General features: G+C 26.2%; 1 protein-coding gene across 1 annotated transcript in view; it reads right to left on the bottom strand.

Moving 5' to 3' along the window:
* The window catches only part of LOC107174198 (rhomboid-related protein 2-like), a 92,536-nt gene that overhangs the window by 70,052 nt on the left and 8,872 nt on the right, over window positions 1-13,612 (bottom strand). The window contains exons 2-4 of the mRNA XM_089225014.1: window positions 7,340-7,532; window positions 7,238-7,261; window positions 6,980-7,144 (exon numbers count right to left, since the gene is read on the bottom strand). Of these exons, the coding sequence (XP_089081140.1) occupies window positions 6,980-7,144; window positions 7,238-7,261; window positions 7,340-7,519 (369 nt within the window). The 5' untranslated portion in view covers window positions 7,520-7,532. The remainder of the gene's footprint in view (window positions 1-6,979; window positions 7,145-7,237; window positions 7,262-7,339; window positions 7,533-13,612) is intronic.

The raw sequence follows: 13,612 nt of genomic DNA, 5'->3' as shown, positions 1-13,612 counted from the left end.
TTCCTAATTATTGATCTAAGGTCATATTTGGGACAACCGTCCATTTTATACCTACAAATATACCTATTACTTTATTTGGATATGAAACTATAAAAATATAAAAAAATTTCCGTATATTATTATACTATATTTTTCAAAAATGTCTAAAACATAATTAAAAAACATTGAAATATGCACTAAAAGATGAAATATGCAATTAAAATTTTTAAATAAGTTCTTAAAATAGAAAGATATACGCTAAAAAAGTTTCATTTTTTAGATCGTTATGTCATGAAAAAAATGTTGTCCTCATATAGCATATTATACGATCAACCAGAATAAATATAAAAATGCATACAAATCTGCGCTATCTTTATAATCATAGTTTATCTTAAAATTGCGTATAAATTATTTAGTTTATTATACTTATATATTTATATATATATATATTATTATATTTCCGATAACTATTAAATTATTATCATATAGATACAGAATTATTTTTATAACTCAGTAATTTGAATTATTTACTTGCTGTTTTGATATTTTAAGCCACTCGGCAATTCAAATTCTCGGTAATCCGAAATTTTTCAAAAGTCGTCTGTGTTTGTAACTGTTGAAAATTTAAAAATCAAAAATATAAAATTTATAGTTTATTAAGTATAAAAACCAGTACAAATTATTATCTTTATTCGTTATTTGAATATTAGAACAAATTTTTAAATTTTTTTGAAAATGTTATGCCTTGATAATAGATTATTGAATTTATGTTTAAATGAAAATAAATAACATTAAGCAACTATAAATTCGCCTCAGTTAATTCACGATAATATAACCTATAATAGAATAGCTTTAATCTACAAGACACGTAGGTAATGAAGTATTCATTAAAAAAAAAAAACTTTATTGGATTTCAACTACAGTAATTCAGTGTAAATACGTAACACGTTTTTTCAGTTAACAATGGGAATTGATTTTGCAATAAAATAAAATAAGTTAATAAATTTATTATATTTCAATATTTGTAGATATTGAATCATGACAAAATATTGATGCTTATTTTTTTCATGCAAAATTAGTTTTAATATTTAAATGTGTTATGTGAAAAATTAATATGTTATGACTTTTGAGTTAGTTGATAAATATTCTTTGGTTTCATTTTGTAAGAATATTAAGGCACCGAGTATGATAATATTAACACTAAATATAATTTTATTTATATAGATTAAAAGATTGTAATATTATAATATTATAAATATAGGTAACTAGATATTAATAATATACATTTATTCATATATAGTTGAATAATATAATGTTTAAGTACAAATTATTGATATTTTTACGACTATAAACCTAGTTAGACAAATATGTAATATATTATCAACTTTTTTTTCTTCCACTTTATAGATACTAAATATAGTCTTAATAAAAATTCTCGTCTCATTTAATAATTAAAATCTATAAGAAAACATAAATAAAGTTATAACTATTTCGTTTCTATATACATATCATAATAGGCCAATTCACTCCTAAGCTTAGGTACTGTATAATAATAGAACTGCTGAACAATAAATTTGTACGGAGTAGACAACATTATAAAATGTAAAAAGTATGCCTATTATACGAATCGTCAATATGTGTTCTTCTGAATTAGCACCTATATAATTTATCAATATACGTAGGTACCTATATGAACAATATAAATATTAAATATTATAGAGCCCGTAGTGGTGTAATAATAATATTATATGAGTCAGACATGAGTATATAATTCCATTTTTCAATTCTGTTTGAATATTCTAATTAATTCTCATCTTATGATTTATTTAATTAGCGTAATTTAGTAGTTAATTAGAAATCCTATTGTAGAATTTTAATCTTGAAAAGTAACTAATTAAAATTAATACATTTAATAAATTTACTAATATCTGTTATCATAATAAATTAGGAAGTCATTATACGATTAAAAATGTTATACTAAGATTAATTGGTTAATTAAAATATGTCAAAAGCAAAAGGTTTGTACGTTTCACCTACTAAGAATTATAATTTCGTTCACAAACCATAAAAAACAATAGTATTTTTCATATTATTATCGCAAACATAATAGTTAATAATGTTAATATCTACAGATTAACATTAACTAATATAGCATAATATTATAGTATCAGTAAATATATTTAATCAATGATATTAAATGTATTGTTAATTACTTTCCCCACGTTGAGAATAAAATGTTGTTCGTATGAACAAAGTTTTCATTGTACCTACTTAAGTGTGAGTTATTTTCACTATTCTCACTTAAAAGTTTACAACTATTATTTTTTGCTTCGTACTCTGTAGTACCTATCAGCTGTGTTATGAGAACACGATGTGCTGGTGGCATTTGTACACAATACATTATAATATAAAAATAATATGCGTATCACTGTCGATCACACACTCTCACACACACGCAGTATTCAAGTTAATTAATTCGACAATAATATTATACAACGTGTGTGTATATTATAGCCGGCAGACGCCTCCGTCGACGTGCATCGTATGGACCTCGTCTTCTTCTTCTTAAGTGGGTGCAGAGAGCGACCAGCTTCGGTCCCGTTAAGTGGCGGTCAATAAAATAAACACTTGCTCACCGCCACCGGTAGATCGTTTTGGTCGGTTTAAAGCCATATTTTATGATATAAACGCGATATTTTCTGTCAGATAAGAGTAGAAGAATATTATTGGGCGCTACACGACGGTTGTATGGAAATTCAATTCGACGTTTTAATATCCCAACGTAATGTTTTTTTTTTTAACTGTTGTGTTACTTTTTCTTCTTCTCACGTGCCCACCGACTTTTTATCTGGTTTGGACAGCAGGTATGAGGATCGTAAATCAAACGACCACAAAAAAACACATACACACGCTCATATATATCCATACGTGCGTATGCGTGCACCAGACTATAATATAGGGGCGAAAATTAAGGTTGACCTTTGAGTATAAAATAATATGTCAGTGTTTACACCGCACTGGTGATACCGACAAGGTTACGTGGGTGCTTCTCGACAAGGACCAATAAATGTCTATTACTTTTTTTTTCGTTGACCGTATCGAATGATCTATAAATATCGTTTGGGAAAATAACCGTGAAGCTGTGAACGCTTTTAGTTTTTAACTCATAGACATCGTTTTGACACGCTAAGAGGAGCAATAAATTATATTTTTAATACTCTGAAATCAGAATGGCTTGAATAATACATTATATTGATAATATAATATTAATATTAATATTAATAATATACACATTATAGTTGATATAGAAATGACATAAATGGCTTATTGCAACAATTTATAAAAAATAATTTTAGGTGATCTGTAAAAAACACTTACATATAGAACAATTATATAAATTATATTAGAAAATTGAATGTTCAACAAACTAAGATTAAAATATTATAATTTTAAATTTATAAAAACTTACATCTAAAATGAAATATGAAAATAAATTATGATAAAAATTAACTGCATATAATGTAATAGGTACTATTTTTGACATATGTTCAAATTGTATTTAAAAATTAGGTATATCATTTTATATTTAAAAATTAAATGTTTACGATTTCAAGATCAAGCTAAAAAAAAAAATAAGAGTTTTATATAATTTTAAATGAAACGCTAAAAATAAAATAAGGTATCTAAGTATATTTTTTTTAGAGACTGCTGTCAAATTTGATATAAAAAATAAGTAGGTAGGTAAACATTTCGGTGGTGGATGTTTGCCCATCGTCCCTTTGGTCCTCAGAGAGTGTAATTTTACTGTATTCGATTTGAATGCAATGATTGCATTCGATAAAAAACGATTCTGAGCGGACGAGGGAATCTCTTTTATTTAATTTTATTCGTTTCTATGGTGATAATCGTCCGTAATTATTTAATATTACAAAATCGTGAAATCATACCTTTTTTTTTAGTATATTAGTATATTATTTAAAATAAATATAGTATATATTATAAGGGATAAGAAAATTATCGAATTTTACCTTTTGACATTTTATTAATTAATAAAAGTATTTCAAAATGTCTATGCAGTGTTGAAACAACAAAGTTTTGCGGTAGTTTATGAAAAAATATAATAGTGTACCTATTATTTTATTAATAAGAACACATTAACTTAGGTTATCATAAAATAAATTACATGCACAATTCAGTCAAATACAAGAATAATAATAAATATACGTAATTTAGAAAGAAACAAAATAAACATTGAAAGATTTCTGATATTCATAAAAAAAAAAAAAAAAATTACAGTCATAAAAATGTTTATAGTACTTATTTTAATCATAAATCGTAGGCGATTCTCAACCTCTAGTAAATATTTTACTCTCCGCATGATATAATATTACCCACAAAATTATTTATTTTGTAACTTCTCTTATTATTGAAAAGGAGGAATACGTATTACGTGTTTTAATTTTAACAACCAAAATGAAGTCAAGAAGACTGTAAAACAATAATTAATCGTAGGAGTTTTTCATAAAACTTATAATAAAAATTGAATAGAAAACAATGACCTGTTTTTTTGTTTGCGAACAAAAATAATATATTATGGGTATCTATTAGGTACTTATAATACTATACACTTAAATGTTAAAACTTACAAATAACATGAGTTCAGAGCTCTCTATCAAACTAAACATACGTTGAGGTTGAAGAATATATGTTATTATAGATTACTAAGTCACATGCATTATATAAAAAAAGGATACCACACGTAATAATATAATTTATATGGACGATGATTGTGTAAAAACAACTTACAAAGTGGTCTGAACACACGCACTCAATTATGATATTATGTTCAAACTCAAAAAATGTATTGATATAGTCCAAACTTTTTTAAATTATAATTTTAGATTCTGAACAGAGCAATATTTGTTTTAACATTTGATATTGTATATCAATTAATTAAATAAACGTATCATAGCATTCAAATTTAACAATAACATTATAATGACTTAATTTTCAATGATGATTGGCAAAGTACAGTTGTATCGATATACCTATAGGTACTGTACAGCAGAGCAATTATCTATTTTCCCTCTATCCTTTTGTTTCATAAAATAATATTGTTTATCAGTCTTTACAATGGCTTAAATGTGATTTCCCTGTGAACCATTTTTTTCTGGGGGAAGGGGGGGAATATATTAAAAATCTCACCTTAAAATAGTTATTGTTAACACCCTATAAGTTGATATTTTATATCTTAAATATTATGCTGAATATCCAAATATTGTTGCATGAGAATAAAAAGCGTCTTGGGGGTAGTTATTCACCCTCCCCCATTAATATGCAATTTGAGTCGGTATACCTGTATGATTCAATAAAGAATAATTTTATTTGAAATATTTATATTTTAGTAAAAAATCAGAAATTTTTCACAAACATAACTCATTACGACAATGAATAAATATATTGAAAATGCAAAAATAACTGCGACCATTTAATAAATATCGATTTTATCAGCTATTCTGACCATTAAACATTCAGATATACTACCTATACCAATCAAGTACCTAGGAAGTAATAAATTATATAATACGTAGATTTGCAAAACTATACAACTTATTTCATGACATCAAGTCATCAAAAGTAAATTTAAATCGCATTAAAAAGTATACACACTTATATACAAGCTTATTGTATTTTATAATTGAATTGTAAAAATAAATATGTTTTTTTTTAATCTCCGAGAACTGTTTTGTCGTTTCAAATATTTTCTCACGTTTATACATTCCGTACGCGCGTATATATTAAAATATAATACAATATGACGGTGTATTTATCCTCGATAGAAATTCCATAAACGCGATGAAGGGCCGTAAAAGAGATGGGGTGGCAGCGGCCCTGCAATAACGATACGATTATGACATATTGTATTAATGTATATGTATTTAAAATTTTTTGACTTGGATACACGTTATTATTGTCTATTACAGTTCGAACCTACCGCCGCCTATAATAATAATATAAAATATTACAATCTAAATCGGATGTATACGCCGATTATATTATTATAACGTCTCCGATGTTTCTCACATGATATTGTACGCCAACACATCTGTATATATACGCTCACACACCGATAAAATACACACCGACACAGACGCACAGAGGTTATTATAAACACGACACGGTGGCGGCGGCGGTCTCTTTGGTGGTCAGACGAATCACATTCATTACGCGGGCGGTACCAGTGGTGATTATCGTTGTTGGGTTTCCGCCGCCACTGCGGTAGGAGATCTTCCTAATTGAATGTACCATATTATATTATTATTATTTATTATTATTATTATATATATATATATATATTATTATTAATATAGGTACGCAACGGCAACGGAGCAGGCAGAGTGGCGGCGGCGGACACGTCATAAAGTCACAACATCTTGACACGATATAATATATACGAGGAGCCGAGGAGGACGCGTATATATTCTAAAAATTAATGAAAAACATAATATATTATAACAGGCGTATCTAATATAATAGGTATATATAGTTAGCCTACGAGCCTTTGTCGTAGTGCACGACCTGAACGGGTATGACGTGTGATGTTTTTTTTTTTATCGGAAACTTGCCTCGCTTACCGCACCCCAGACGGACACGCTACTCTTTCACACCACTGCGGGCTATAAAATATGTGTTTTTAAACCGCCAAATTATGCGTGTTCAAACCTTTAATAGAGGTGTATCAAATTATTATTATTTCATAATCCACAACACGAAGTAAATAAGTACTAACAATTAAGACAGTTGTCCTCTATATATATATCTATGTATATATATTAAATATAGGTAAATCGGTGATTTCCGACATAACTATAATATGATTAACGATTTTTTTCAAAAATGTTTCGTTTGGATTTACATATATTATTATAACCAACTGGTTTCTAATATAATCTTATACTATATAATAAATTACTATAATAGCGTTTTATAAAAGACTTACGATGTTGACGAAATCTTGAAAAGTTATCGCAGACGTGTTTGATTGGCGAGCTCGTTCAAGGAGGATATCGCGTTTCTCCTGTGATATAGATTTCACGAAATCCGACGAATTTAATAACATCAAGAAATCATTCCACGGAATTTCGCCAAAACCTTCAGGATCGTACTACAAAAATAATACGCGAAGAAGAAAAACATAAACTTTACTATAATATTACGGATTTTGTCCGTGATTCGTCATCGCCCATGACGCACTTACTTTATCAAATAAACGTCTCCATTTCTGTAAAAAGAAATAACAAAAAAATAATTAACACACATATTTCTTGAAATTATTAGGGTTAGTTATATTAATACAAACATCATTTAGTATGAAGTCTTTGAACGGGAAATTCTTTTCCGATTGTGTACTGGTCGATTCGATCCCAGAACCAGGTGAGTCGAATGACGCTAAAGGCGCTAAAGGACTGTGATGGTATAGATCCGACGATGGATTGATCACAGAAACCATGAGTTCAAAATATCTTCGGCCCACTTTCATCGCAGATATTTATCTGTGTATGAACAATAATTGAAATTAATAAGATACCCATGATAATATTAAATCAGTAACTTAAATAATTTCAGGAAAATTATCATTTTTTATAACGCGATATATTAAAAAAATAAATAACTAATCAGATATAAAATAGTAATAATACTAATAATAGTATAATATATAGAGTGATTCACCCTAATAGTATATGTTCAACCCCATATTTTTCTTAAATAATTAATTGGTTTAAACTCTGATTTTTGACTATCAAAAACTTTAATTGCATAATTTATTAAGTATATAAAGATAAATGAAAGCCACTTTATTGTCTATTTAATATGCTATTACAAATTTACAATTGGACCTTGAGTATCCACCTTCAAAATACTAAACTACCAAATACAAAGTTCTTAACTGGTTTTTAATCTAAGTATTTTTATTTCGATTGTTTGGTAAAATATGCAATAATTATGTTATTAAACACTTAGGCTTACTTTCGAGCTTAAATATTTCTAAGTATTTGGCACTCGAGCAATACTTTAAATGTACTGATAATTTATGCATCATTTGCCATTTCAACCTATAAATATCAGATAAAAGCAAAATTTTGGTGGAGTAAATTTGTTTATCCATCTGTCAACATAATAATATATACCTCTAATTATATCAACTTTAATAATGGTTATCGCTCACGGTTAAGCAATGTATCTATGGAATTAACTTTTCAGAAATACCACAAAAATAAAAATAAACTATTAAGTTGGTAACGCTTTGCTATACATTAGGTGTTTATATTATAATTTATTAACGATAAAATATTTTTTTGTACATTTTCAAGATTTTGACAAATGTTGTCAAAATTTGAAGTTTAAATACTTATAAAAAAAACCGTGTCCTCGGACCATTAATATTCATCAACTGCTATTATAATCACTTATAAGCATTCTAAACATTCTATTGTACTAATTTTTAAACCTTTTTGATCCAAATAATACAATTTAAATGAAATGTATAGAACAAAAAACTAAAAAATTTAAAATTTAAAGTGTTTGTATAAATAGCATCGATAAAGTTTAAATATATTTAAAATTTTTGAATAGAAAATGATAAAATTAACATTTGTTAAAATTTCAAGTAATTATGGTTAATAGTTTTTTTTTTTTTTGTTTAATATACTCATTAGTAGGAAAACATTTCCCTATTTTTTGTCACGATAATTTGTACCTAGTGATTAATAATTGGTTTTAAACTATAATTGTAATTTATTATTAGTAAAAAAACTTAGTTTTTATTTATTAAGAAAGTCGTGGAACTATAATGAACTATAATTTATAACCATTTACTGCCACAAAAATTGTTTGTTGAACTAATAGAGTAATTGGTAGGTATCTAAAAGGTGGTTCTTATCCTTTAACACGCAGAATCTTTCAATTTTAACTCAACTTTTCATATCCCTTAAAAAAAATCATAATTTTTGCAAATATAACAATTATCATTTTTTAACACTAAAATACTAAATTAAAGTATAAAATAATCAAAGTTATGAATAATAAAACAAATGTCTATAATTTAAAATATTCATTCATAACGATTTTCTTCCTTGGTTATTTTTGTATTCAACAATAAATCATTTCAATTTTTGAGATTTTTTTTTTTGTTTTGAATATTCATGAAAAATCATGCTGAAATAATAATATGTAAACATGCATTTACATGTAAGAGCCACTATAAAAGCCTGTATGGTTCTAATTTGGGTCAGCTGAAGTTAACAAGACAAGTGCTGACATAAAGCATAAAATATACTGATACGTTTGTAGTTTGTTTTAGTTATTTTATATATTTGAAAGTATTAGAGGCCCAAGCTGTTCGTATAAATGTGTAAATTGACCCACCAACTTCAAGAAGATTTAATATATTTTTAATACAAAATTACAAAAACAAAGCATTTTCCTTATTACAGACATGTTGTGACCTCCGACTGACTAAACCAATGGACGGAATAAAAAAATATTATTCATAGGTACGGCTTCTAAATAATGTAAATTAACTAAAGTTAAATATAATATATGAAGAACAATATTAAGTTTGTAACTTATATAGCCATATGGTAATTTAAATTTAAAAAAATAAAAACTTTTGCTGAACAAAATATATATTTTAAAAACCAAATGAATAATAAAACGCCATCTGTAAGATGATTACTCAACTATAATATGTGTTAAGTTAGTTGCCTATAGAATGCATTTTAAGGCTCCGTTATTTAATCGTGCATTTTATAATATAAAATATTATACTTGTTTGAATTGGCATGATGTAATTTAATAATTTAAAAAAAACATTTAAGTATTTGACTACTTAATATGATATAGGTATATATAACTATATAGGAAAAAAAAGGTAGGTATATAATTATATCTATTATTTTCAAGTATTAATTTGATCAGTATTACCTATGATACGTGTTAATTCTTATTAGATTTTTACTATTACTATTTTTTACTATTAGATTTTTTTTTGATTTTTAGAATATGAGCAAAGCGATGTATTGACTTTACAATTAAATGCATGTATTTAATTTTTCAGTCTATCTTTAGTTTTTGAAGCAAGACAACTTAATGATTTTAGTCTTTACTTTGGGTGATAAATATAACCTGGAAAGGCGCGAAATGTGAATTTTTACACAGAACTAGTTTTAGAAAAATTGATTTTGTCCTTTTATCGCAACTTAAATATGAATAATTGTAGATAATTGAAGTTTTTGCCAAATATTTATGTGAGTATTTATTAAATATGAAAAATATTTTGATTCTTTTGTGCTGTTAAATGTTTTTAGATTGTGGAATTTTTACTCTTTTTCGATGTATGTATGATATACAATCTTTTATTAGGTAGGTATTAAGCTTGACAATTGAATAATATAGAGTTTCACGTAAGTTTTTACTGCATCTTAAAACTTTTTTTACTGTGTATTTTATTATTTGTGATAAGTCTTAATGACATTTTCAAAATATTTATATTCATTTTGATTATTTTATGAACCAATCACAGTATGATACAATTTTACATCTTAACAATACTCAAATTGTTATTGTAATTAATAACATGTAAGTAATAATGCTATTTGAAATTAAATTTTAAATAACACGATTTGTTTTAGGTAGAAATTATAGTTCAACCAACCATACTCATTTTATTAAAAAATAAATAAGTTATTGATAGTAATTTAAATATAATATAAAAATAATAACTATTAATAAGTATCATTATAATTATAATATGATTATTATTGATAAATCATAACATATAGTCTCAACAACTCAGAATCGTTTTTCATCGTATACTTATATAATTATTTATCATTGAATTAAAATTTAATACATCTATTAAATAAGTGACTTAATCAACAATGATAGTGGGTATACTGTAATTTATAATATCGAAATGGTATAATATAGTTCCTTAGAATTATAAATATATACTAATACGTTTTTATATTGTAGTCTGTACGTACAGATGAGTGATGATGTCAAAACCGATAAAAAATTTTTGGTTAAAAATTAATTGAATTTTTTTTTTGTTTTTATAAGAGAAAAATATTTTTCAATATATAATTCAAAAATAATTGTCAGGTATACAGAGTATCTTGCATAACACCAACTATAAATAAAATAATTATTAATATACAACATACGCAATGTACCAGTGGCGTCCCTGTAGTGGGAGCGAAGGGGGCGACCACCACCTCAGAATGTGGACTGACTTACATAGCAATTACTAGTTAATTTTACAATTTTTATTAAAGTACTTGACATATTTTTTTTACATGAAATTATATTATTATACCATATTTCTCCATATATATTGTTATCATAAACACGGATTCGCGGTGATAGACTCATAGAATTTTTATGGAATATAGTATAATATAATAATTTATTATTGTTATAATATTATATTATACAATATTTAAAGGTATATGATCAATCGTGTTTTAACGTGTAAATTAATATATTTTTTTTTATATAATTTCATCACACCTCCCCATACTAAAGGTCTGGAGACGCCCCTGCGAAGTACTTGCTACTTGAAATATGTAGACACGTAGTATCTAATTCTGAGTCTAACGATATAATTAATTAAAAAAATTAACTTTTGAAATTATTTTAATTAAAGATAATCGAGAAACAGATACAATTTAACTTAACACAATTTTCTGATTACTATTTACTACGTGCTTAATATGATCAGATAACATTGTACCTACCATACTATTTTATTTATTTGAACTGATTAATTTTGACCATCACCACGCAAAGTTATTTTATTTATGTTACTCTTTAAAACTTCTTCAATTAAAATAATTTGTTTTAAAATAAATTATCGCAAGATATTGAATGACTATATAGTTAGTGTCTGATGACTGGGCCATTATGGACTTTGACAAGAAGTAATGATAATTAGGTCAGTTTTTGACGTCTTGAGTATATATTATATCCGCCAAAGTTAGTAATAGTTCAAAACTATAACCATTGATTAAACCAAACAAAATAAAATCGTGAGTGTCTTAAAAGACTACTTAATCTTAAAATATTCTACTAAAAATATATATGCTTATACAGTTATACCTAATACCTAGTTGCTAGTAAATATACGTATATTAAAAACAATTTTCTTACATTTACAAATACATAGGGAACCAGTTTTGCGAACAGAAATTTTCCAATGGGGTAGATGGTCTATATCAGGGGTAGCGAACCTATAGCACCACGTTTAAAATTTCCATCACACGCCAAAACATGAGAAAAATCTCTATTCCAAATTTAAAGTTCATACGTTGCGTAGTTTATAAGTTATAGTGATCAGTGACTAAGTCAGTGGCGTATTTACGGGGGGGGATCAAGGGGATCAATCCCCCCCCATAGACTGTATACACACAATTAATTATAGTCGTTACTCGTTATAATTTGACGATTATTATTTAAAATAATATGATTTTTTTTTTTTTTTTATCAATAATTGATTACATTTGCAAGAATTAAAATATTATATTATTGTACAGTATTCTCATTGGTATCGCTGGTCACTGGTCTGTGGTCAGTGATTATACCGGGTGGCGGGTCATACTCTAGTATCATATGGTATTATGGTCTATGCGCTCTGTCGTTTCGATGCATGTAATCACAATTGTCTTATCATTATCATTATTTTATTTAATAAATTACAGTTTTGAGATTTTACTCAAACATAGAAAGTATATTTAATATTAATAAGCTTTTATAATTCCTGGAAACTTGGGGGGGTGAGGGGGGCGTAGCCCCCCTCAAGTTAGTGATAACGGTAAAAAGTCATATCCCCCCCCCCATGACAAAAACCTAAATACGCCACTGGACTAAGTGGTATTTAAATTTTATATGTATAGATTAGTAGGTATTAGTTTAGGTAACCTAATAAAAGGTATAATAAGGTAATATAAGGTACTTAATATTAAAATTATAGTTTTCCAATTAATATATACATTAACTACCCAAGGTAAGCATGATTCTACAGTAGCTGATATAGGAATCTAATAAAAATATTTTTCAAACAAAAGTTACTATTATTTAGTTAGTTATAGGTATAAGAAATTTATACTTGGTAGTTGGTGAAATAAATCTTATTTAAATTTAATCAGATTAAGAGTAGGCATTGGCTTACAATACATTTTTTATTCAATGTCAATAATTATTTTTAGATACCGAATTTAACTAAACCTAAAATATTTAAAAAATTTTTCCGAAAGTTTTACTATACACTTTTTAATGATTAATTTTGAAATTTTTCAATAATGAATTTTCAAATTTCTTTTAATAGAATTTATAGGTAGGATTACAAAAGATTTTTCATTTTTCACTGATATTCAGAAGCCATCAATGTATTTTTAACATTTAAAAAAAATATCCTATAAATATCGACCACTAAAAAAATTACATATAGTACCTATTCAATTGTTTTCAGTTCAAAATTATTTTGCAAATGTATTGTAATATTTATTTTTTTTTAATAACACAAAATATACTCTTGGCGACATAGGCCATTGGGTTGTATTGTAATATTAACTCA

The sequence above is a fragment of the Diuraphis noxia genome, unplaced genomic scaffold (assembly GCF_037042655.1).
Source record: "Diuraphis noxia isolate RWA-SAM2 unplaced genomic scaffold, SU_Dnox_SAM2 contig0003, whole genome shotgun sequence".
NCBI classification, from domain to species: domain Eukaryota; kingdom Metazoa; phylum Arthropoda; class Insecta; order Hemiptera; family Aphididae; genus Diuraphis; species Diuraphis noxia.
Note: the sequence above shows the minus strand (reverse complement) of the source record. Positions and strands in the feature narration are given on the sequence as shown.